Source organism: Barbus barbus (assembly GCF_936440315.1).
Source record: "Barbus barbus genome assembly, chromosome: 15".
NCBI lineage: Eukaryota > Metazoa > Chordata > Actinopteri > Cypriniformes > Cyprinidae > Barbus > Barbus barbus.
Window position 1 is genome coordinate 29193245 of NC_136743.1, and position 26805 is coordinate 29220049.

A 26805-nucleotide genomic window follows, 5' to 3' on the forward strand; every position below is an offset into this window, starting at 1 on the left:
GATATCTCATAGTCTATTTTTCTTCTTCTCACTAACATTTGAATATTAAAATCGAATAAAATGATATTCCTTCGCATTTTTGAAAAGTTTTGCATACAGATGACAACACTGTCAAAACGGTCCCCGTTCGTACGGATCCGCTAAAAACAGTGTATTATGCATGACAGGCCAGTAGATGGCGATGTCATTTACACTATATGCCTGCGCACATATCTATAGACTGAACACATAATATGTACGTCACTGTTTTCACTCATTTATGTTTTTGTAGTTTACACAGACATGATAACAATATTGTTTTCAAAACTTGCAGTCTGAAACCTGTTTTTAAAAAGTTTGTTTTCAGGCCCCCAAAATGTTATGTAAATGGCCAAAATGCATAAAAAGTCTTCTATTTTTAGTTGAAAATGCTGTCGTGTAAACACTCCTCATTGCAGTCAGTTTCGAATAGCTTTCTTGTGTTTTCCACACATATTTCTATCATGAGCACTGCAAACACAGTTAGGCAAAGTAGTATCGGCATGCAAAACCTTTGTGAGACGTTCATGCTCTCTTTCATGCATGCATTCCCAACCTAGCACCATTAGGTTACTTACTATAAACTATTTTCAATCCAAACTGGGTCAAATAAATCCAAATTCCTCACCCAACAATCTCAACCCAGCGTTTTTTAGAGTGTAGCCTATTATTGCAGTAACAGGTTAAGAAAAGCTCTTTCTCAGTTTTTGTTTTGGAATAGAGAAAGTGGGATTAGGACCTTACACAACAATATACCAGCAGAGGCTAATTAACTTAGAAATTTAACAACTGTATTTTTAAACATACAATAAATTACAAGTTAAAAGATTAGCCCATGTTGTTTAATTTAAAAAGAGCTTCTCTTTATTTGCATGGAGATTTTTGTCCAACACAAACTCTGTGTTGTTTTAGTAAGGCGTTAAAGTGATTCTATGCAGCATGTCCTCGCATTCCCTCAAGAGTGTCCAAATGTCAGTTATCACACCCACCAGGAACAGAGACTTCCTGTTTTCTTTAGAGAGTGACAGTATAATATTCACATCTTATGAAACTCCAGCCCACATCCACTTATATTTACCACAGCAGTCTTAAGAAAGCTTCCTAAAGGAATGTTTGCTGCATTCAAAACACTGAACACAAGCTCTGTTGACGGCATTTGTGACATAATGCATACTGGTTACTGCAAATAATAATTTGAAATCTTTTGTGTTTTTAGTAGCACACTTAGAATTGAAGACAACCAGGCAAACATACCAGAGGGTTTTAAAGCAGAAATGTGATGCTTGTGTTTTTTTAAAGCACTTGCATTAATTATTCAGTGAAAACCTGTTCATTATTAGAGATGTGAAATTGTCTAAAGCTGTCCTTTCTGAGGTGGGAATACTATGTGGACGAACATCTGTATATTTACAGTATTTAATGGATAGTTAGCTACTGTGAAAAAGAAGTGCCCTTAATTGTATTGAATGTGTAGTGTAGAAGTATCATTCTAAGTAACTATATTTCACAGATAATATACTATTAATTAAAGTGCACTTTGTAACAATGTCAAATTAAAAGTTTTATTTTTTAAGTAAATCATTACCCTTTAAAATTATTACCCTTATTTTTTTAAGAATTGCACTTATTTTGATGTGTTGACTAATATTATAAAGCATATGTAAATACTTTAATAATTTGCAATTATGATTATAATTTGTAAAGTGCTATTTAAACTGTAGTCTTATTCAATATTACAATGTACTAAATTGCAACTTCATCATTGCAAATGTGTAATAACAAAATATACAGTATAATTTCAAGACATAGAACTTTTAATAGAAATTACTTACTTTTTTAAAAGTATAATTTACCATTTTTATTTACTATAAATGCTTTTCGGTACATTCGACAGTACACTTGAACTTTTATTTTAAAGACAATATATAAGTAACTTTGAAATTATGAAATATATAAAGATTAAAAGAAAATGTGTTCAATCTTAAATTGCAATGAATATGCAAGTAATTGTCCTGAAAACATTACATTAATTTTGCACTAAAATAAATTATTTTAAAGTATATTTTTTTACATAATATGTACTCTTTATAAATGTATGCTAAAGTATACTTTTTTTTATTACAAGGGACTTCACATCTGTATCTGGTGTTCTTGCACTTACTGGCTCTGTGCAGACACGCATATCTCCATTTTTTCTGCAACCGTCAATTCCCAGAGTGTGACACTGAACTGCAAATTTGCAGGGGTTTATTTAACATGAATTGTGTAACCAAGCCCCCTATAATGACTGAAAGTCATCTCAGCCCCAATTAGAAAGTAAAAACCGGATCACATCAGCAGAACTTTGCACTAGACTTGTAAAAAAGGTGAAGACAGCTGGCCTCAGCTAAACAACATGCATCATGAAGACAGCACTGATAAGCCACTCGAGAGAAGGTTCATAAAATATGCCTGCTGCAGACCGCTCACGGATAAAACTACTAAAGCCTAAAATAAACCCATTCACCTTGTTCCTGTCTCACCCTCAGTCGCCATCTTTCAGACTGCTTTGGTGCTCCTTCATTTCACTCTCTTTGACCACAGAATGCCTTTCATTTATTTCTCTAATAAATCATTTAAAAAGGCATAGATCTAGCAAGTGGAAGTTTAGGAAATATTTCAGAATCTGTGACAAATAGCCGTGAGCTCTCTTGAGCTTTGGTTCTCAACTAGAAGGTCACAACCCAAAAATAGGTCATTCAAGTCATAATGAATGTATGTATGGGTTGAGTTCACATGGACAGCATCATAAAGTCATAATTACCAATGTGATTTTGTATTTTCCTTATTGTGCCCTTCAAGCGGAGTTGGAAATATCATAATTACAAAATCCGAGCACTTGAATGTCTGAGAGAAGTAATGTTTACGAGTGAGATAATTCATCAGCTGTGACAATGGAAAGGGGGGAGTTGATTTGAAAAAATCATGGAGAGTAATATCATATATCTGTGAGCAGAAAGCAATTTATAGTGAATTATAATCATTTTTGCAAGTTAATTAACTTTTGCTTTATGTAACACGTTTAGTTTTGATATGCATAAATAAGTGATAGAATAATAATTGTCAATAATTTTGAAATGTAGTTGAAATAACAAATGCTCTGAGGTACTCTGAGTTTCCCAGATGCACTTGAAGGCAGTATAAGTCTCAACTTTTTGTGAAATAAAGAATTATGGCAGAATCAAATGGGTATTATTCATGATAAATTGTAATTGTGAATGTTGATACCACTATTCAATTTGTAGGCCTTCTGTGTGCTGCTGAAGATTCTGCTCATTTAACTGATTTATGAGGAGACAGACTTGTACGACCAAACGCATTTCCCATCGTTCTCTGTGGCAACACGAGAATGAAAAATACTCAGATAAAACACTAATTACACACCTAATGTGAATACTTTGCTGTTCATTTTATTAGGTTACTGATAAAATGCTTTCTGGCTTTGTGAAATGGAAAGAAGGAAATTGATGTCTTTTGAAAACAGTAGTAATTACAATTTCTATGTAAGGTTGAACTTCTCAGGAGAACTTGAATGCAGCATTAGATCTGTTCACAGTCAGTAGATACAACTAGCAACGCATGTATAGATAGAACAGAAAAATTAATAAGATCAAAAATCTGTATGCATTCTGCATCTAATATTCTGCAGCTTTACTTTTAAAACATTTTTCCATTGAATTGTTGGCTGCCGACCGCATGGATAAACACTGCATTGATGTGTTTAGGCACTTATTGACCTATTGTGCATTTCTCATATTCAGAAGCCTAATAAAATGATTTGCTCAGTGATTGTTGTTTTATGCAGTAATCTGTGGAACAAAACATCTGCATTGGTCTGCAGGTGTATGCATTTACAAAAATGTCAGTATTTTGCCTGTTAAAAATGTTGCACTTTTTTTAAGGGCAACTGCATTATTTTTGAATGATAGACTGTTTTGGTAGTGCATTGGGCTGCTACTTCATGCATTTATAATCTGGGTCCTGAGTCAGAACCTCTGCCCTAGAGTATACTTATGGAGTAAAAATGCACAGGTGTTATTTATGATGGCGGTATCACAGTGCCTAGCAGTTTTAGCAGAATCTGTTTCTCCACACTCCATTTCTTTGCCGATGTCTGCAACCCCTGCTGGTTCTAGCAGATAAGCTCTGTTTGTCTGAAAAGTGGTGATACTCTGTTTTGATGCTTTGCCAAAGCATCTCTTGAAAGGCGGTGTGATTAATGAGCCAGAATTTCATTACTCTTTTCATAACAGAGGAACAGTGACCTCCGTTGCCTCCAAAATCATCAGAATACCTAACCCTGTTGACTAAACACTGTTTAAAAAACAGAGCAAGCCCTTAGATGCCATACCACACTTTCAATTACATTTGCCCTCATTATGCTGTTTGAAGCTCTATGTTGTGAAATTTGCTCATGATTCTAAAAGGTTTCCTGCTTTTATTTAGCTTTGATCTGCTATTTGTGATGCTCTGTCAAAAAAAAAAGTCAGAGGAGCGGCCTGTAAGTGGTGATGAAAGTTAGCAAAATGGCAAAAATTCGCTTTTGGCACCTTTAACAAGCTTTGGTCTGATCTACAGGTTCTCTCTCGGCACTGGGCTGCATCCAGATTGGATGCTAATGTTATTTTTTGTCCACACGCACCTGACAGTGACGGTTACTCTGGGACTGCTTCTCATTCCAAAGGTGATTATTATCCTTGTCATTAAATCTATAGAATGTCTGCAAACAGCATATGGAGATTAACACATTCGTGTTTTTGAGAAAGTTCATAGATTGTTTCATCCTTCACTGCAGTTCTTGTTCACTGGAACTCATGCACGGGAGGATATAGCCACAGAGGCTTATGAAGATGAGCTGGATATGGGTCACTCGGGCTCCTGTCTGAACAGCAGCATAACATCTGCCTGGAGTGAGCACAGTCTGGATCCCGAGGACATTAGGGTAAGACATCTTCTCTGGTTCTCTGAATTTTTAGATACACAAACAATATCCTAAAAATCTGACAAACATTTTCAATGTTTGAACCACATCTAGTGTTGATTAAGTATCTCATTTAGATTTCTGTTTAAGTTTCAGTGAACAGTCTTGTTAGTGATATCACTGTGTTTTGTTTAAGTACTCTTATCGTGTTTCAGATTAGGTGCATTTTAGGGATTTAATAGCAGTTTGCAATTTGTAGCTCCACCTTACCTTGAACTTGAAAAAACTGTACTTCTTAACAGGACATTCTTAGCATAGCTCTGAATATTGGAAATAATTTTAGCCGTCATAGGTTACCTGTAAAAAAGGTAATGACGATGAACATGACAGAGGCAGTGTTCATTTTTATTCCAGTCTTATTGAGATGATAGCATGAGTATATTATAGGCTTCCCATGGTAATGGAATAGTGATTATTAATATTGAACTGCAAATACTTGTTCTTTATGAGTGTCATCACTCTGTAAAATATGTATCCAGTAATCAAGAACTTTCCATTGTGTGTTGATTCCCAGACCTCTAAATTATCGATGGAGACCAGATCACAAGCGAAATATGATCTGAGTTCACTTTAATATAAAAAAAACAATAGCATTTTGGCCGGTGCCCTGGCATTTAGTGCAGTTGTGTTTCTGGCAACTGGAGTTCAAATCACAGCTTTTGGTCCTTTCCAGTCCCATCTTTCTTCTTTATCTGTTAACTTCCCTCTTCACGATTTATTTGCATAAATGTTAATGCAAAGAAAACTGACCAAAATATGAATTAAGTGAAAAAGAACCCAGTTTAGACTAGAGGTGTCTGAGTTTGGTTCTTCTACAAGAGTAAAGACATTAACTGTGTTTTGTGTGTCAGTTTTATGTGTTCTTTGCCTTTATCAGGAGGAGCTCAAGAAACTCTATGGCCAACTGGAGATCTATAAAAGAAAGAAGATGCTGGCCAATAACCCTCACTTACAGAAAAAACACAGTTCCAAGAGAGGACTTGGACGGACACTAATGCGCCGTATCACAGAAATACCCGAGACAGTGAGTCGGCAATACAGTCGGGAAGATCGAGACGCAAGTGACCATGGGAGTAACAGAGGCACCCTGAGAAGAAACCCATTTGACCCGTCTCACTCCGGGAAGTCAAGGGAAGAATCGGTAAAGAGGAAGATGTTCTCACTGAAGAGATCTCACAGCTATGACCATTCGCATGACCAAGGTGGGGAAAGCAATGGAGTGCGTGAAAATAAAATGGAGAACTCTACTACTGAGGCTTCTCTGCTGGACACCTTGATGGGCCGGAGGTCCAACAAGAAGAACCCTGAGGTGGCAAAAGTCGAGTTAGCTGAATCTACCGAGTCAGTGCCCTTAGTGTGCAAGTCAGCCAGTGCACATAACCTAGCAGCGGAAAAAAAGCCTGTACATCTTCGGACCTCGATGTTACAGAAGTCACTGTCTGTCATTGCTAGCGCCAGAGAAAGGACACTGGGGATTGCGGGGAAAACCCACAGTGTGGAAGATGCCAGTAAAAAGGGTCTCAAAGCAATGGACAGCACGGCGCTTTCGGAAGTCAACGAATCCGCTGAGTGTTTACCTAAAATGATCATCAGCCAGTCGGTTGAGTACAACAAAACGCCTAGTAAGATGGGCATCATGAAGCAGCAGGTGAGCGGTAGTCAGCCCTCCATTTGTTCAGAACCAGGGAAGAGCAAAGACCTGTACGACCTCTCTGAGGTGTGTCCATGGGAAGTGGAGGAGTTACCCACTCCAACGGAGGGCAAGTCCCAGAAGCATGTTTCCATTGCTCCCACCGAAACTAATACGATCCATGGGAGCAGTGCAAAAAGTGTACACAAGTCTCAACACAAACAAAAAGGTTTGGGCCAATCTCCATCAAACCGGCGCCGCTCCAGAGATAAGACTGGGGACCGGGATGAAGGGAGGAAACACAAATCGCCTCTCAACCTCAATGCCCACAAAGACACAAGTCCATGGAACTTCGAGGATCTACCGTTGCAACAAATGGAGTCTGTGGGACTGTCACCCGAGAGAACAAGCCGTAAGAAAAGTGTCACTCCCACGGATGGAAAGCCCAAGATCTTCCTCTCAGACATTTCCAAGTCCACAGGAAGCCTTTTGCAGTCTCCAGCTCTCATGGTGGATATCTGCCCTTGGGATTACGATCCCCCCCTGTCCCCCAACCAGGACAAGACTTGCAGCCCCACACATCATTCAAAGAGAAGAGATTCTTGCTCGAAAAGAAAAGGATCCTGCTCCTCCAAAGACAAAGCTAAGGATAAAGAAGATGACAAACGAACGTCCAAGAGTAAGGAGCGGAGAAGCTCCTCAAGCAAACCCTCCGAGAAGCGTCGCACAAGCCAATCATCAGAGGGAGACCAAGTTGCCACAGTGTCATCTGGAAAGAGAAGAAGCTCTACCAGAGACTCTGCCATCAGTTAGCGTGCTGACGTTTGCCCCTGGGAGACAGAGGTATAGCCAAGTGTTACCTCAAATGATAAACAGCCTGCAACGACTGAAAACCACACAACTCGAACACTCTCCACTTACCTAAACATGGCTGAAGTTTGTCCATGGGACTTTGATGTGAAAATGTCAGGGAAAAGTGCATGACACCGAAATCACAAAATTAGACCACTCCAGTAGGGTTTCTAAGATGAAAGTTAAGGCCCGTTCACACCAAGAAAGCTAACTGTAATGATAACTGGCTTCCACACCAACAACAGACAGTAATGTGTGCTGCAGTTATATCATCTGCCACTTTAAATGCTCCTTGAACTTGGGTGGATTCTTTTTGGGTGTCAATGTTTTTTTATCATTCATCAGCTAAAAAAATAGAATTCTAAATGTTATGTTGCTGTGGTGTGGACTTTGCAGTTTTCATATATTTAGAACAATTATTAAACCTTTTATAGTTTTATATTTATATATTTATAGTTGTCATCCTTGGCGTGAATGGGCCTTTAGCCTTATTTTCACACTTATTTGCTTTGTTTTCAAAACGTTTTCATATATACCAAGTAAAACAATTTCTGAAAACCTATCAAATGAACAATTCTTGTTCATTTAAAATGTAAAAGTTTCATCCACAGAAAATGGCTTCCAGTTGAAATAAAATGGATATGGCTTCCAACTGAAATAAAAAATATAGTGCCTTGCAAAAGTATTCAAACCCCTCTCATTTTTAGTTTCAAGTTTGACATTTTATGCATTTATTTAAATGTTTTTATGTGACATTTCTTTCATTATATTTGATCATTTCCTTAAAAAAAATCTGAAGGGTAAAAACATAACACAGTGGATGTCCCAGATTCACTTCTGTTTCAGTTGTCAGGAAGTGTCCAGAAAATGCAATGTCCAACCCCTAAATAATAACAACAATCTCTTTGAAGAATTAGTTAAAGATGAAAATTAGCTCATATTTTACTCACCCTCAAGGCATCCTAGGTGTATATGATTTTCTTATTTCAGACGAATCCAATCGGAGTTACATTATAAATTGGCCTTGCTCTTCCAAGCTTAAAAATGGCAGTAGGCGGGTGTTTTTGTTCAACAGTCCAAAAGTAGTCAAATAAAGCGTATCCATCCATTTTAAAACATATCTCACACGGCTCCGGGGGGTGAATAAAGGCCTCCTGTAACAAATTGATGCATTTTTATAAAAAAATAAATAAAAATAAATATATATATCCATATTTAAAACAATATAAACAGTTTTGTGTAACTCCCGCTAACTGTCCTACGCAAGTTCATGAGAGACTGCCTTTCCGGCGGATGCCACTGGACGTAGGTGTAGCGCATGCATGTGTGTTTCTTGCGAAAACCAACGTTTATAGGAGCAAAGGAAGCAAAATTTCTTTACTTTACCAAAGGAAAACCAAGTCTCCTCTTGGCTTATATCGAAATCCTCTGACATTTTTCTTTACAAATCCTCGTTTTGTGCTTCTAAGTTGTGACTGGCGTTTTTTTTTTTTTTTTTGTCTCTCTCCGACGCGCTTCCACACTCGTCACTAATCACCGGTGCGTGAAGCATATGTCCTACGTCATCTGCCAGAACAGCTTCCGCCTAAGACGGTTAGCAGAAGTGAAAGAAAGGTGTTTATAACGTTTTAAATATGGATATTTTTCTTACAAAAACGCATCAATTTGCTACAGGAGGCCTTGGCGCATCCGGATGCGCATGGTTTATTTGACTACTTTTGGACCATTGAACAAAAACACCCACCTACTGCCATTATTAAGCTTGGAAGATCAAGGAAAAGTTTTAATATAACTCTGACTGGATTCGTCTGAAAGAAGAAAGTCATATACACCTAAGACGCCTTGAGGGTGAGTAAAACATGGACTAATTTTCATTTTTGGGTGAACTAACCCTTTAATTATTTTTTCTCACAAACCTTTCTGAAAATGAATACTGCAGTTTTTTCAAATCGGTAAATAAGAGAATTTGTTTTGGGGGTTTGAAGACCTTCTCAAGGCACAGTTAGAGAGAGTGGGGTAAGATGAGACACATCCTGTGTCTAGGAAACTATACAATTTTTATAAAATTTTAAGTTGTAATATATGGCTATTTTTGATGGAATAAACCACACAATCCTAACCCTGACTCTAGTGAGTAATTCTCTGGACAGGCTTATTATGAATAATTTTGAAGTTCAAGTTCGTGTTTATTTATAAAGCGCATTTAAAAACAACAAGCGTTGTATCAAAGTGCTGTACAATTTATACACATAATTAAACTATCAAAAGCAGCAACAAATAGATAAAAAAAAAACTCTTAAGATACAAATAAAAGCATGCAAGATAAACCATAAACAACTTTATAACCCCAGGTCAATTGAAGGTCAGTATATACAGTATCTCACAGAAGTGAGTACACCTCTCACATTTTTGTAAATATTTTATTATATATTTTCATGTGACAACACTGAAGAAATGACAGTTTGCTACAATGTAAAGTAGTGAGTGTACAGCTTGTATAACAGTGTAAATTTGCTGTCTATATAATAATAACTCAACACATAGCCATTAATGTCTAACCCGCTGGCCACAAAAGTGAGTACACACCTAAGTGAAAATGTCCAAATTAGGCCCAATTAGCCATTTTCTCTCCCCGTGTCATGTGACTCGTTAGTGTTACAAGGTCTCAGGTGTGAATGGGGAGCAGGTGTGTTAAATTTGGTATTAAAAAAAATAATTGTTGCTCTACATAAAGATGGCATAGGCTACAAGAAGATTGCCAAGATCCTGAAACTGAGCTGCAGCACGGTGGCCAAGACCATACAGCGGTTTAACAGGACAGATTCAACTCAGAACAGGCATCACCATGGTTGACCAAAGAAGTTGAGTGCTCACGTCATATCCAGAGGTTGTATTTGGGAAATAGACGTATGAGTGCTGCCAGCATTACTGCAGAGGCTGAAGGGGTGGGATGTCAGCCTGTCAGTGCTCATACGCCGCACACTGCATCAAATTGGTCTGCATGGCTGTCATCCCAGAAGGAAGCCTCTTCTAAAGATGATGCACAAGAAAGCCTGCAAACAGTTTGCTGAAGAGAAGCAGACTAAGGACATTGATTACTGGAACCATGTCCTGTGGTCTGATGAGACCAAGATAAACTTATTTGGTTCTGATGGTGTCAAGCAAGTGTGGCGGCAACCAGGTGAGGAGTACAAAGACAAGTGTGTCTTGCCTACAGTCAAGCATGGTGGTGGGAGTGTAATGGTCTGGGGCTGCATGAGTGCTGCCGGCACTGGGGAGCTACAGTTCATTGAGGGAACCATGAATACCAACATGTACTGTTACATACTGAAGCAGAGACTGGGCCGCAGGGCAGTATTCCAACATGATAACGACCCCAAACACACCTCCAAGACGACCACTGCCTTGCTTAAAGAAGCTGAGGGTAAAGGTGATGGACTGGCCAAGCATGTCTCCAGATCTAAACCCCATTGAGCATCTGTGGGGCATCCTCAAATGGAAGGTGGAGGAGCGCAAGGTCTCTAACATCCACCAGCTCCGTGATGTCGTCATGGAGGAGTGGAAGAGAACTCCAGTGGCAACCTGTGAAGCTCTGGTGAACTCCATGCCCAAGAGGGTTAAGGCAGTGCTGGAAAATAATGGTGACCACACAAAATATTGACAATTTGGGCCCAATTTGGACATTTTCACTTAGGGGTGTACTCACTTTTGTGGCAAGCGGTTTAGACATTAATGGCTGTGTGTTGAGTTTATTTTGAGGGGACAGCAAATTTACACTGTTATACATGTGCAAGTCGATTTGAACTATAGGTATATAAAACTGGCATTTTTTAAAACTAACAGAAAACAATCTTTTGTGTAATTGTTCCATGTGACAACTATCCGCAGTCTCTGCTGTATATCATACATGTTGGTGACTTGATAGATGTAACTGTCTATCAATGATTTGGCTAAATAATAGCATATTCTACAACATAGCATACTTGTTTTTTTTTTCTTCAAAAAATGGTGGTGGAGAAAAATTACTTACGGGAAAGTTGAGCTTGTAAGAAATCCTATTTCATTTGCCCAATGCTATAAATGTTTTCTTATAATAGCAGTTAAAAGGAGGCTCCTCTTACCCTATTCTTGTCTACATTTTTGAATTAATTGTAAATTGCAAAAACATATAAAATCATTCCTTTAAAATTTTTACGAACAACAACATTCAATTCGTGCCCAATTGAAGTGCAAGCGATGGTTAATTAAGATCAGTCTTTTAAAATATCTCCCATGTTCCTCAAAAACCTACCAAATATATTTAGGGACATGTTTCACATTCATGGGTACTATTTTAGATAAGGCCTACAGTGTTTTAAACATTAATTTATTTAATCAAAGATACCCAATGAATGGTAAACTGTACACCAGCAGGTTACAATGTAAATCGGTTCTTTCATCATTCTCTGTAAAACATTTGTATCAGTAAACTGCATGAATGCGAGTAAATCAAGCTACATTTTTAATCTATGTTGAATATTGAGAGAGAATTACAGTTCAAAGCATTTGTTTGATCATTGCATGGGCACACTTATCTGTTGCATTGTTGCTGGTACAGTATTGTTTTTTTCTCATTTTACCGAACCCCTACTGTTCTGTTGTGATTTGTATTAGTATCAACTACTGTCTTAAAGCATAATCAGTGATGTCACCCTATTGTTGATTGTTGCATCAATGTATACAAAGTCACATTGGCTCTTGCATGACAATGAGTAGGTCTGTCTTTTAACTGCACATGAAATTCCAAATCAGCAGGAGTGTTGTGAGTCTATTGAATATCTCAATGCAAAGTTACATTCCTAACTTCAGTATTATGCAGTTGTTATGCTCAATAACAATCCACACAGGAACATTTCTAAATATCTGTAAATAGATATTGTGTGATTCTTTGTGATAGCATGCACATACAATACTTCCTGCAATAAACATACTGTGTTCTGATTTTACTGGCCTCATGATCTTCATCATACACTTATATGATGAAGTTTTTAAGTAGTCCCCAATGGAATACTTCTCTAGGGTTTGCTTAATGTCTACCAAAGAAAAACAGATTTGGATAAATTTAGCATTGCATGACTTGTTCACCAATGATTCCTCTGCAGTGAATGGGTGCCGTCAGAATGAGAGTCCAAACAGCTGATAAAAACATCACCATAATCCACAAGTAGTCCACACCACTCCAGTCCATCAATTAACATATGTTTAAGTGAAAAGCAATGCATGTTTGTAAGTTACATTTATTAATTTCGCAGACACTTTTATACAAAGCGACTTACAATTGGGGAATACATACAGTGATTCATCTTAAAGAGGTAAACGGAAACAGGAAGTACTCGTAATACCAAGTTTCAGGCATTGTTCCAAACAATACAAGCTAGAAAGGGAAGGAATAAATAAATAGACAAAGTTGTCACTTGAAAATTGTCAGCGAATCAGCATTCCGGATTGGGGTTGGAAGATCGTGCCACCAGCCAGGAATGGTGAACGAAAACATTCTGTAAAGTGATTTTGTGCCTCTCTGTGATGGTACCACAAGGCGTCGCTCACTAGCAGATCTCAGATTTCTGGAGGGAATGTAGATTCGTAATACTGAGTGGAAGTAGGCGGGTGCTGAGCCTGTGGTTGTTCTATATGCAAGCATCAATGTCTTGAACTTGATGTGAGCCGCAACTGCTAACTAGTGAAAGGAAATAAAGAGAGGTGTAACATGGGCTCTTTTGCGCTCGATGAAGACCAGTCGTGCCGCTGCATTCTGAATCATTTGTAGAGGTTTGATTGTGCATGATGGAAGTCCAGCCAGAAGAGCATTGCTGTAGTCCAGCCTAGAAATGACAAGTGCCTGCAAGAAGTTTTGCAGCATGCTCCGTTAGAAAGGGCCTGATCTTTCTGATGTTGTGCAATGCAAACCTGCAAGATCGAGCAGTCTTTGCAATGTGGTCTTTGAAAGTCAGCTGGTCATCAAAGATTACACTAAAATTTCTGACTGAACTTGATGGGGTAATTGTAGAAGAACCTAGCTGGATCATGCTTTAGAGTTGGAGTGGCAGGGAAAACAAGAAGCTCAGTCTTTGCCAGGTTGAGCTGCAGGTAATGTTCTTTCATCCATGCCAAAATGTCCGCCAGGCAGCCTGAGATCCGTGCAGCTACCGTTGGATCTTCTGGTTGAAATGAGAGATAGAGCTGTGTGTCATCAGCATAGCAATGGTAGGAGAAGCCATGTGTCTGTATGATGGGACCCAGTGATGTGGTGTATATGGAGAAGAGGAGAGGTCCAAGAACTGATCCCTGTGGAACCCCAGTGACCAGTTGATGTGCTTTGGATACCTCCCCTACCCAGGCCACCCTGAACGACCTACCAGTCGGATAGGATTCAAACCAGTGAAGTGGAATCCCTGTGATGCCCAGTGATGAGTGATGACAGATCCATCATTAAGATGTATAACTTTAAATCGCCACTTCTGGCCAAAAAAGGGGCCATAATTCATAATAATGCTTACTCTAGTAAAAAACCCACCCCGTTGTCCTCTCACATCAAAATCCAACAACATACTTGTTTAGGACTGTTTTTTTTTTGTTTGTTTTTTTACAATTATGCTTGATCTGTGCATATTTCTCTTCTGATTCAGACGTGATGACTTTTTCACTGGAGAAAGCAATATTATGGATAGAGGACTCTTATTTTAGCCAGAAGCAACTGTTAAAAACATCTTAATGAAGAAATATATCAAGAGTGATAAATCACCCTAAAACATTTTTTTAAAGCCCATTTCTAGAATTCATATAAAGCCATATAATCTTTTATGAGGGAAAAGCCCATTCAAAAGTTGTTTTTCACAATATTTATCTTCAGTTGTACTAAGCACCTATTTGAATTAAGAAATACAGTATAGCCAGTTTTTGTTTAGTTTTTTTCTAGGCCATCATAAAAAGGCTGCATACACCCATGTACATAGAAATGTGCAGCAGAAAACACACATGAAATCCTTCTTTGATAAACTGAAGGGTGTGAACAACATGATGTATACTAGTACGGTTTGTGTTGAGTTATATCAAATAGTAAGACTGCCTCCCTGTGGCCAAACACCAACAGTTCACAGTGTGGCTTAACTGAGAAAGCAGTGCAATAACAATGATATGCTATTTTATATCATATGGCACCCGTTGCACACACATAGTTATACTATGTAATTAAGATAATGATAACAAGAAAACATTTTTTTTTAGCTGGAAGCAAATGATGTTAAATGTCTTAATGATGTATTTGTTTCTTAAACATGCACCTTTTTGCTTCACAAGAAAAGTTAATTGATGGACTGAAGTCATGTGGAATCGATTACTTGTGTATTATTATGATGTTTTTATAAGTTATTTGAACTCTGATGGCACCCATTTACTGTAGCGGATCCATTAGTGATCAAGTGATATAATGCTAAATTTCTCCAACCCATTCAGATGAAGAGACAAACACATCTACATGATGGCCTGAGGGCGAGTACATTCTCATCAAATGTTTATTTTTGAGTGTCACATCTGTGCTAAATACAAGTAAATACAATACATAAATCACTTTAGAATTGCAGTGTTGCAACACCTGAAATACATTTGACTGACACAACAAAACAACATTAAAAGTTATATAATTATTAATATATTGAAAATGACACTATAGGTCTATGTGTAAGTATAGTGTATAGTGCTATTTAAAAGTATAGTGCTATGTATAGTGCTATTTAAAGGTACAGTAAGCAATTTCTGAGAAATGCTGTTGATATTTGAAATCACCAAAACAAACATGCCATAACCAAAAACATCACATCCCTATCTTGATAGCTCCGCCCATACTTGTGATTGGCCACAAGTGTGTTGATGCTCAATCCCATCCACAACAGCTTCTCAGAAATCGCTTTCTGTACCTTTAAAGGGGTAGTTCACCCAAAAATGAAAATTCTGTCATTAATTATCTACTCACACTCATGTCATTCTAAACCCGTAAGACCTCCATTCATCACAATTTAAGATATTTTTAATGCATTCTGAGAGCGCTCTGGCCCTCCATAGACAGCATAGTAATTAAAGCCCCGTTTAGACTACACAATATTTTTTGTTGGTTACGACAGTCACTGTGTCAGATTATGCGATTTTGACTCATAAAATCTTGTCGTGTCGTGAACAAGAAACATGTCAGACTATAAGATGCTACCCGAGCATTCATGGCATGCCATCATTAACAACGTGCATGATGTCATCAGACAAGACAGAAGTTGCTATGAGTGTAAACAAACAATGGCTACCAACAATGTGTCTTGTCATCAGTAAACCCCAAAAAAGAAAGAAAACCTGACAATGGACACAAATCTGGATGGCATAAAGATGATGGTATGGACTGTCAGAGAGAACTGAGGTAAAATAGTTTTTATTTTACCTTTTTTCACTGTGTTGCAGTAGTCCCTCATCATAAATGCAGGAGTATTTTTGCCACAAACATTTCCTCCATTGTAAAATTACACCTAGCAAGACCGATACCATTGTCTCTCTTTCATTTCGACATGCTTGAAAGCTTGTACAAAGGCGCTTCTGTGCTCCTATTGACCAGTGTCACAGATGTCATGGAACTTGTCGTGTACAATGGGGAAAAAAAATTAAACATGCTAGTCTTTCTGTGTTGATGTCGTGAAGTGTCGCAGAGGTGTCATGCACTAAGACACACTACACAAATCCCCACGACACCCTACATCAAGCAGATCGTGGCAAAATCGGGCTAAAATCTTGTAGTCTGAACGGAGCTTAACACGATCAACGTCCAGAAACGTAGCAAGGAGATCGGTAAAATAATCCATGTGACATCAGGGGTTAAACCGTAATATTACAAGGCTACGAGATTACTTTTATTATGCAAAGAAAACAAAAATAACGACTTTATTTAATAATTCCTCTCCTCCGCGCCATTTTGGAGAGTATCCACTGAACGTAAACAGCGTATGCTGTTCTGTGTCATCTAAGCCACACGGATACGTTTTCTACACTTTGATTTGAACAAAAACAACATGTCCAACAGCATACTGTTTACGTTCAGTGGATACTCTCCAAAATGGCGCTAGGGTGACGTGGAGAAGACTAATTGTTGAATAACGTCATTATTTCTGTTTTCTTTCACTTACCCAGTGATTTACACGGATTCACGTGCCGACCTCTCCACCTCAAGCCACCTTTCCACTGCATACGACATTCGGACAATACTGACACATTTCTCCCCCTTGTTGCAGTCGCACAGAACTTTCAAACTGGTCATGCTGCCGTTACCTCGGCATATTCACCATGGTAAAATTAATATTTTTACATATTTTTATTATTATTATTATATAAAGTATTTTATTTTTGAATATAATTAATGTATGAATGCATTGTGAATAATCAAATGACCCCCAAAATAAAAACAGAAGGTTTGATAAATAATGATTTAATAATAATAAAATCATTATTTTTGTCACAATTATTCATGCGATTTCAGCAAGGTATCAACTCACACTGTACAAGAAGATCGTATGCGATGTAAAGCCAAAGCTCACGATTTATGTGCTCACACTATACGGTCCGATTGCCGAGCGCGATTTATGTGCTCACACTATACGGTCCGATTATCGAGCGCAATTTATGTGCTCACACTATACGGTCCGATTGTCGAGCGCGATTTATGTGCTCACACTATACGGTCCGATTGTCAAGCGATTTATGTGCTCACACTATACGGTCCGATTGTCAAGCGATTTATATGCTCACACTATACGGTCCGATTGTCAAGCGATTTATGTGCTCACACTATACGGTCCGATTGTGGAGCGCGATTTATGTGCTCACACTATACGGTCCGATTGCCGAGCGCGATTTATGTGCTCACACTATACGGTCCGATTGTTTAGCGTGATTTATGTGCTCACACTATACGGTCTGATTATCGAGCGCGATTTATGTGCTCACACTATACGGTCCGATTATCGAGCGCGATTTATGTGCTCACACTATACGGTCCGATTATCGAGCGCGATTTATGTGCTCACACTATACGGTCCGATTATCGAGCGCGATTTATGTGCTCACACTATACGGTCCGATTATCGAGCGCGATTTATGTGCTCACACTATACGGTCTGATTGCCGAGCGCGATTTATGTGCTCACACTATACGGTCCGATTATCGAGCGCGATTTATGTGCTCACACTATACGGTCCGATTATCGAGCGCGATTTATGTGCTCACACTATACGGTCCGATTATCGAGCGCGATTTATGTGCTCACACTATACGGTCCGATTATCGAGCGCGATTTATGTGCTCACACTATACGGTCCGATTATCGAGCGCGATTTATGTGCTCACACTATACGGTCCGATTATCGAGCGCGATTTATGTGCTCACACTATACGGTCCGATTATCGAGCGCGATTTATGTGCTCACACTATACGGTCCGATTGTTGAGCGCGATTTATGTGCTCACACTATACGGTCCGATTGTCGAGCGCGATTTATGTGCTCACACTATACGGTCCGATTGTGGAGCGCGATTTATGTGCTCACACTATACGGTCCGATTGTGGAGCGCGATTTATGTGCTCACACTATACGGTCCGATTGTCGAGCGCGATTTATGTGCTCACACTATACGGTCCGATTGTCGAGCGCGATTTATGTGCTCACACTATACGCTCCGATTGTGGAGCGCGATTTATGTGCTCACACTATACGCTCCGATTGTGGAGCGCGATTTATGTGCTCACACTATACGCTCCGATTATCGAGCGTGATTTATGTGCTCACACTATACGGTCCGATTGTCGAGCGCGATTTATGTGCTCACACTATACGCTCCGATTGTCGAGCGCGATTTATGTGCTCACACTATACGGTCCGATTGTCGAGCGCGATTTATGTGCTCACACTATACGGTCCGATTGTGGAGCGCGATTTATGTGCTCACACTATACGCTCCGATTGTCGAGCGCGATTTATGTGCTCACACTATACGCTCCGATTATCGAGCGCGATTTATGTGCTCACACTATACGGTCCGATTGTGGAGCGCGATTTATGTGCTCACACTATACGCTCCGATTGTCGAGCGCGATTTATGTGCTCACACTTTACGGTCCGATTGTCGAGCGCGATTTATGTGCTCACACTATACGGTCCGATTGTGGAGCGCGATTTATGTGCTCACACTATACGCTCCGATTGTCGAGCGCGATTTATGTGCTCACACTATACGCTCCGATTATCGAGCGCGATTTATGTGCTCACACTATACGGTCCGATTGTGGAGCGCGATTTATGTGCTCACACTATACGGTCCGATTGTCGAGCGCGATTTATGTGCTCACACTATACGGTCCGATTGTCGAGCGCGATTTATGTGCTCACACTATACGGTCCGATTGTGGAGCGCGATTTATGTGCTCACACTATACGGTCCGATTGTGGAGCGCGATTTATGTGCTCACACTATACGGTCCGATTGTCGAGCGCGATTTATGTGCTCACACTATACGGTCCGATTGTCGAGCGCGATTTATGTGCTCACACTATACGGTCCGATTGTCGAGCGCGATTTATGTGCTCACACTATACGGTCCGATTGTCGAGCGCGATTTATGTGCTCACACTATACGGTCCGATTGTGGAGCGCGATTTATGTGCTCACACTATACGGTCCGATTGTGGAGCGCGATTTATGTGCTCACACTATACGCTCCGATTGTGGAGCGCGATTTATGTGCTCACACTATACGCTCCGATTATCGAGCGTGATTTATGTGCTCACACTATACGCTCCGATTGTCGAGCGCGATTTATGTGCTCACACTATACGGTCCGATTGTGGAGCGCGATTTATGTGCTCACACTATACGGTCCGATTGTGGAGCGCGATTTATGTGCTCACACTATACGGTCCGATTGTGGAGCGCGATTTATGTGCTCACACTATACGCTCCGATTGTCGAGCGCGATTTATGTGCTCACACTATACGCTCCGATTATCGAGCGTGATTTATGTGCTCACACTATACGGTCCGATTGTGGAGCGCGATTTATGTGCTCACACTATACGGTCCGATAGCCAGAAACAAAAACAAAAAAAAAAACAATCGGTGATATCGTGAGGATTTGGCAATTAACGTATTAAATTATTATTATTATGATGGTAGTTTTATTATTAAATGTATAGGTCTACTACAATTCATTTGCCCCAAAATAATTGCGCATTTACCGCACAACTGAGGCGCGGATGATAAAAGATTAATTTACTCAAAACATAATTTATTTACAAAATCCATTTTATAGTTGTTTATCGTCCTCCGGGACTACTTGGTAATTTTGTGGAAGAATTAGATATGTTGCTCTCAACCTTTCCTGAGGATGGTACTTCCCTTAGTTATACTTGGAGATTTCAACATCCACCTCAGGCTGCAGACTTCCACACTTTGCCTCTTTTGATCTCAAGAGAGTGTTAACTACGGCTACTCACAAATCAGGCAACCGACCTTATTTACACACGTCGCTGCTCCACTGATCATGTGCTGGTTACTCCTCTGCACACCTCGGATCACTTCCTCCTCACTCTTAACCTCAACATGATTCCTGACACATCACATTCCCCTCCACATGTCACTTTTCGACCCTCCCGGATATCAGCTATGGTTTCAACTTTGCTTCCTACCCCCTAAACAGTCCGATTTTTACCCACATCCTGCTTTGCTGACGTTTTATGCACTCTCATTGAAATGGTGTGTTCTGAACGTTGAGCGTGCAAATCTCTCACATCTTTATTGGCTGTTTCCATTGCTTGGTCTATTTTCAATGCCTTCTCAAATGTTAAATCCATCTCTGCCAATAGTCTACGTTGAATACGGTCATCATTTATGCCACATACCAGTCTATCCCGAAGCATTTCTGTTAGTTTTTCTCCATAATTGCAATCATGAGCCAATTTCCTCAATACTGCTACATAATCAAGCACAGTTTCCCCCTCTTCTCTTGATCTTGAATTAAATTTAAATCGTTGTACAATTTCACTGGGTTTAGGGTTGAAATGCTGCTTAAGTAAGTCCACTAATTCATCAACAGTTTTCGAGCCTGGTTTAACTGGGCTTAATAAGTTCCGCAGTAGACTGTATGTTTGACTTCCCACAGAGCTCAACAAAATAGCTTTCTGCTTGGCTGCTTCTGTAATCTCATTTGCCTCGAAGAAATGTTGCAATATTTCACAATATTCTTCCCAAGACTGGGACTGACTTTCAAATGATGTGACTGTTCCTACCAAGTTGGCCATCTTTCCTTCCAAAGCTCCAACTTATAGCGCTCCAGTTTCCTTCTTCATCCTCTAAGTATTCTCCTTTGTTTATCCTCGTCGCCAAAATGTAATAACTTGAGGAGGCATGAGATCAGTTCATGAGTATGTTTACTCAGCAGGATGCATCAACAAACAGTACACTCAATTCCATCACAGGTGGAGTCAATCTACCTGAACCAACTTCTTCTCTGCTGCTTTTAAAGCAAAGACCCACAGTATTAACCTGCCCTCTACAGGTCATCAACAACAACTGACAATTCAGTGTCACTCTACAACACTTATGAAATATGCAAAAACAATTGTGCTTACACCTAGGTTAATACTGCAAAAATTAATTTAAGTGACCCAAGTAGTTTTTAAGAGGTTGTGAATAGACGTCCACTGACGTCCTTTACACATCTAGTCAAGCACCCATACAAAAAAAAAAAAAACACGGAAATCTTTAGAAAAAGAAAAAAAGAAAAAGAAAAAAAAGGACTCAGACCATTTGTATTTACATCTTGTTTAATGACAAATTATATTCACAACGTGCCCTGTGTGGTTAAGTGATTGTGCCACTGCATTTTAGTCATTATTTGACCCGTTTTCCATACATTACAATACTTATATATACATTTATAAATGTATAAAACAAGACTTAAAACAAGAAATCAAAACAAAATTTCAGTGTAAACCATGAATGACAGTCATTATTGTCACAAAAACTGTGGATATGGATAGGGACATAGTTCAGAGCACTTTTACTTGATAGATGAGTGGTTGTGAAATGTATATATATTTATAAATGTACAATACGAATACATTGAATAGCAACACCTTAGCAACCACCCCGGATACCCTAGCAACCACTTAGCAACACACCGGGTACCTTAGCAACCACATAGCAACACCTTAGCAACCAACCTGGGTACCTTAGCAACCACTTAGCAACACCCTAGCAACCACCCTGGGTACCTACTTAGCATCTATCTATCTATCTATCTATCTATCTATCTATCTATCTATCTATCTATCTATCTATCTATCTATCTATCTATCTATCTATCTATAATCTGAGTCTCTATCTATCTATCTATCTATCTATCTATCTATCTATCTATCTATCTATCTATCTATCTATCTATCTATCTATCTATCTATCTATCTATCTATCTCTAACAGACTTTATTGCCTTAAGCTTGTAAAACTACTTCAAAGTATTTCATATTGAAAACCATCAAACTTCAAACTTTTTTAAACTTCTTTAACTTTTTAAACTTTTCAAACTTTCTGGTCCAGCTTTCTCAAGCCAACTTAAAATTTGTCTCGACAAACTTTTTTATCTAGTTTTTATTGGTACCCTTTATTGATTCAGGGGACATTCTCTAAAAGACTACCTGTCTTTATCAGAAATGTCCTGTTCACTTTCACACAGTTACACACCTAGTTAAGGGTCTTTCTCAAGGGCACCATAGTGGGATTGAAGAGGGAGCGGAGAAATGCTCTTTTTTTTTCACAGCTAAAAAAACAGCTAAAATGTAACACACATTTAATGCAGAAAACCTTTTACTGACATAAGATTATGGTAGAGTAAAATATCATATAATACAGGTTGATTACTTTTTTGTAATGCTTTGTTCATAAAATGGATGCAAAATCTTCCATTGTATTTTAAATTTGGTTGTAGGACCATAAAAACATTTTCAAAATTAGTGTGTCATTTACCTCAAACCTTGCCTTTTTTTTTTTTTCTTTTTTTTTTCTTTTTCATATTCTCTTCCCTCAGATGCTTTGAAGAGGTGGAGCCCCAATACTACAGACTCAGACATTGATGCAGCACTGGCGGAAAACCTGAAGCACGCTCCAAGAAGAGCTGGGGGTGGAGGATATAAAAACTTGAGCCATAAACAACTTTCACAGACTCTAAAAACATGTAGACTCAAAAACACCGGGCTGACACAGACAGCATACTCCCTACAGCATACTCCCACTTTACAGTATACCACGCACTGCACTTTAAGTCCATACAGTTCAAACTGGACTACCAGTACACTACTGCACTAATACAACAATCTTTTTGCCAGCACTGGATACCATCCAATGCACATCCATGACATTTGTACATCCGGTTTATATATAATCTGCTGCATCTTCGCATATTACTGTGTATATATAACGTAGAATGTGTACTACATACTGTGTATAATGTGTATCGGTAACTGTATGTCTGTCTAATAGTACACTGTGTGTACTGAGTATATGTATGTGTATATTACACATTGTCATCTGTATAAGTCTGTACGTATGTATGGTAATGTCTATATGTAAATTGTTTCTGCACTGTCTGGAGCACGCTCTCAAGAATTTCACTCACGAAGGCACATGTGCTGTGGTGATGTGACAATAAAAGTGATTTGATTTGATTTGATGTACATATGTGTTAACCAGTGTTTGTGTTTATTTGTTTGATTTATGGCTGTTTAACAGTAAGTTCAGCTCTGACTTCATGCATGAATGGTGGAACACATGAATCACACTCCTGGAAGAGATGGTGGTCGTGGACCAAGAAAATGAGAGCAAACATTTAGAAAAAAAATGTGAAAGACTCTGAAAATAGTTATATGTGTTAACTGTGATCCTGTACTTTTATTTTCTTGTTTAAATAATGGCTGTTTAGCATTAATGTAAAACTGTTAGAGAAAATGCCATTATCATAGATTTAGAATTAACCACATTCTACTATTTTTATTTTCTTGTTTGAATAGCAGCTGTTTAACAAACTGGAAGACATTTTTAAAAAATGTAATATTCACAATAAATTGTGCCTGATTACTGAACTAAGTTATGTTTTGTGCTAATACTGTCAAAACACACAAGGTTTATGTATAGACTCAGCTGGTTATGTCTAAAATGAAAGTAAACCGCTGAGAGAAAGGATGTGCCTTTATATTAGATGCGTGCAGGTCTTAAAGGGACAGGAGGCTAAACATGCTGCCGACTGTATTTAAAGGCATAGTTCACCCTAAAATTTAATTTCTGTCATTATTTTTTCATTCACATGTTGTCCCAACCCTGTATTAATTTATTTCTTGTGCTGAACACAAAATAAGATATTTAGAAGATTCTGGATAGCCAAACAGTTGCTGGTCCACCAGTAGGGAAAAAATCCTATGGAAGTCACTGTGGACCAGCACCTGTTTGGTTTTCCACCTTCTTCAAAATAGCGTTTGTTTGTTTAGCAGAAAAAGGAAACTCATTCAGGTTTAAAACAACTTTTGAGTGAGTAAATGAAGGTATAAAAATAAAACACTAGCTTATTTAAATTTTTGGGTGAATTATTCCTTTAATGTTAATAAAACACCAAACACAAAGAGAAAAATCACTCACTACTCTTGACTGAAAATCTTTAATACAGTTGCTTTAATAGGAATCAAGCTAGTATTTTATTTTTATATTTGTTCATACAGTTTCTTGAATGCTCCTGCTAAATACACATTGTAGCCTACCTGACTAATAAATAAAAACTGTTTACTTTATTTATTTATTTATTTTCTGTGAGAAGAAGCTGCTGCTGAGGGGAAGCATCAATAGCCTATTTGCATCAACATTTGCATATTTGCGTCTATCAATCACACTGAAGTTACCAGATGTGAGCGTTTACTCTGGGAAGAGAGACAAAGGGATTGGAGAGAGCGATTGCACTTTGATCTTATTTTGTAGCTCGACCCTGAAATATTAAGAATAGTTGGAAAAAGGCAAAGACACAAACAAACTATTGGGCTCATATGAAGTTGTCTTACTGATCTGGTAAAGAGTTTATTGCGCTTTTGAGAAATATGGCCAATGGAGAAAACGGAGTGGCACCCTTGCCTAGATACAGATTCAGTGATTTTTTGCTTCGAGAGCAGACACGGCAAAACGATGACAAGTAAGTGCCTCCAGATTCCTCCTCCGTGCTGTCTAATGACTTACAATTGAAATCCTCATGCATTTTTATATTGTTGTGTTCAAAAACAATATGCTAACTGTACTCCAGTAGAAAATCAGAACATCACATTTTAAGAAGTATTTATGAGAGATAACAATCATGCATTGTTTAATCAGTAGGATAATTCTGTGCTTTGCCGTATAGGGTGCAGGTTGACTTCAACGTCAAAGAGAATAGTTTCAAACAACGCCTGCAGTTTTACTTCATCAAAAACCAACGATCCAGTATGACTCAGATTTTTTCTCTTTACACTTTATTTTCCTGTTAAATTCGCAGATCTTAAAATTATGTTTCTTGTTGCCATAATACAAGGAATTCAAAACATTATATAAAATATATATATTTTAAAGAACATTGTTTATAATTTCACACTGGTCTAAAATTAAATTTATGAATATAATATGTTTATATTTATGTTCCAAAAATCTCACTTGTTGAGTGCATGTATCACATGCTTTTTTTTGTATTACCACTGTCTAAAATGGTTTATAAACAGTGTTTTTGTATTATTCAGGTCTCATCCTACGAGTATTTTATCTTTCGCTCAATGTGTTAAGCTGCATTTTGTATATAACCAGAGTGCTGATGGACTCAAGTGAAGCTGATCATAAATGGTATATATATTTTTTTTTCTTGTCTCTAATTCCTTATTCACAGTCAGAATGACAATATAATAAAACATCTGGCCCAAGTAGAATGAGTTTTTGTATAACAAAACTAGAAAATAAATAAATTGCCTCATTATGTAAAAGTAACTTCTTATATTCCGATTACTACATTTTTCTATTCAGTTTACATACTACTATAAAAATGACTGTTCCATATTGATATTTGATATTTCTTCTCTCCTCATAGTTTTGAGTGCCCATACAAAAATTATACCCTGTTTGAAATCAACTGGTATGTAGTTCCAATGAACTGTAAACAAAAATTGAATATAGAATTGCTCTGATTTTTTCATTTTAATAACCCTGTATTGTTGTCAGGGCCTCAATTATTTGGGTTCACCGAAATCCGACAGTTTGGGGTGCACAGGTAATCTTGCAGATTGTAATATCCAACCATTTCTGTAGTATTTTTGGATTATTTTGTGAGAGATTTGTGTTATGGAACCGATATAAAGTTATTAATAATCAATAGAATATTCATTGGTGTTTGGTGTATGTATTTAAGAGTTATTTTCTTTAGGTGTCTGTTGCAGTCATATGTTTATTCATAAGAATCCTGCTGACATATCTACGATACAAGGTATGATTTTATTAAATTTTTTGTATTTTCCTAGCATTATCTCAGATGTTAGTTTACAAGAAGCATTTCGAAACAATGAACCTGAAACCATGGTGCAAAATTAACAATTAATAGAGGCAACCTACCGATATATTTTCCATGCAACTGTATTGATAACATCTGTGATCATTCTGTTTGTTTGTGCTCTCTCTGATGATCTAGGGAAACATATGGCAGCAGGTACTTCAAATAGTGTTTATCTTGGAAATGATTGACACTGTGCCCTTTGTGATTGGAGTAAGTATATCATTGGAAAACTGTTGGCACAACAAAAAACTGACACTAATAGTGCCATGATGTTGGTACTGCCACACCTAAACACAATTCTTTCTGATCTAAAGATTATATAAAGATCGATTTAAGGTATAATCAATTAATGCGTTCATCTGGTCTTCTTTTATTATCAGTGTTGTTTGGTAAAGCAAGCATATCTTATACTTTAGCTTATACATAGAGATTTTCCTAAATATAAACTATCCAGAAACCAGAATATCACGAAGACTCCTTTTGACTTGGGCTTATAATTAATCACTTAGAATACAACATAGCAACACCCTGGCAACCACCAGAACACCCCAACAACCACACAGCAACTCCCCTGGCAACTATCCTGCCTGAACAACCTAGCAACTACAAAATATTCAGAT

The 26805-nt window shown here is 38.2% G+C and overlaps 1 protein-coding gene and 1 pseudogene across 2 annotated transcripts in view; both read left to right on the forward strand.

The window, feature by feature from the left end:
- The window catches only part of LOC306881115 (metabotropic glycine receptor-like), a 47531-nt pseudogene extending 39879 nt beyond the window's left edge, over positions 1 to 7652 (forward strand). The window contains exons 9-11 of the transcript in view: positions 4636 to 4741; positions 4853 to 4999; positions 5916 to 7652. The product of the transcript in view is annotated as a metabotropic glycine receptor-like (transcript). The remainder of the gene's footprint in view (positions 1 to 4635; positions 4742 to 4852; positions 5000 to 5915) is intronic.
- A 17067-nt stretch (positions 7653 to 24719) lies between these two features.
- The window catches only part of kcnt2a (potassium channel, subfamily T, member 2a), a gene marked incomplete at both ends in the record, with an annotated part of 30788 nt that continues 28702 nt past the window's right edge, over positions 24720 to 26805 (forward strand). The window contains 5 exons of the mRNA XM_079435776.1: positions 24720 to 24811; positions 25016 to 25095; positions 25386 to 25399; positions 26060 to 26119; positions 26321 to 26395. Coding sequence (XP_079291902.1) covers positions 24720 to 24811; positions 25016 to 25095; positions 25386 to 25399; positions 26060 to 26119; positions 26321 to 26395 — 321 coding nt within the window. The remainder of the gene's footprint in view (positions 24812 to 25015; positions 25096 to 25385; positions 25400 to 26059; positions 26120 to 26320; positions 26396 to 26805) is intronic.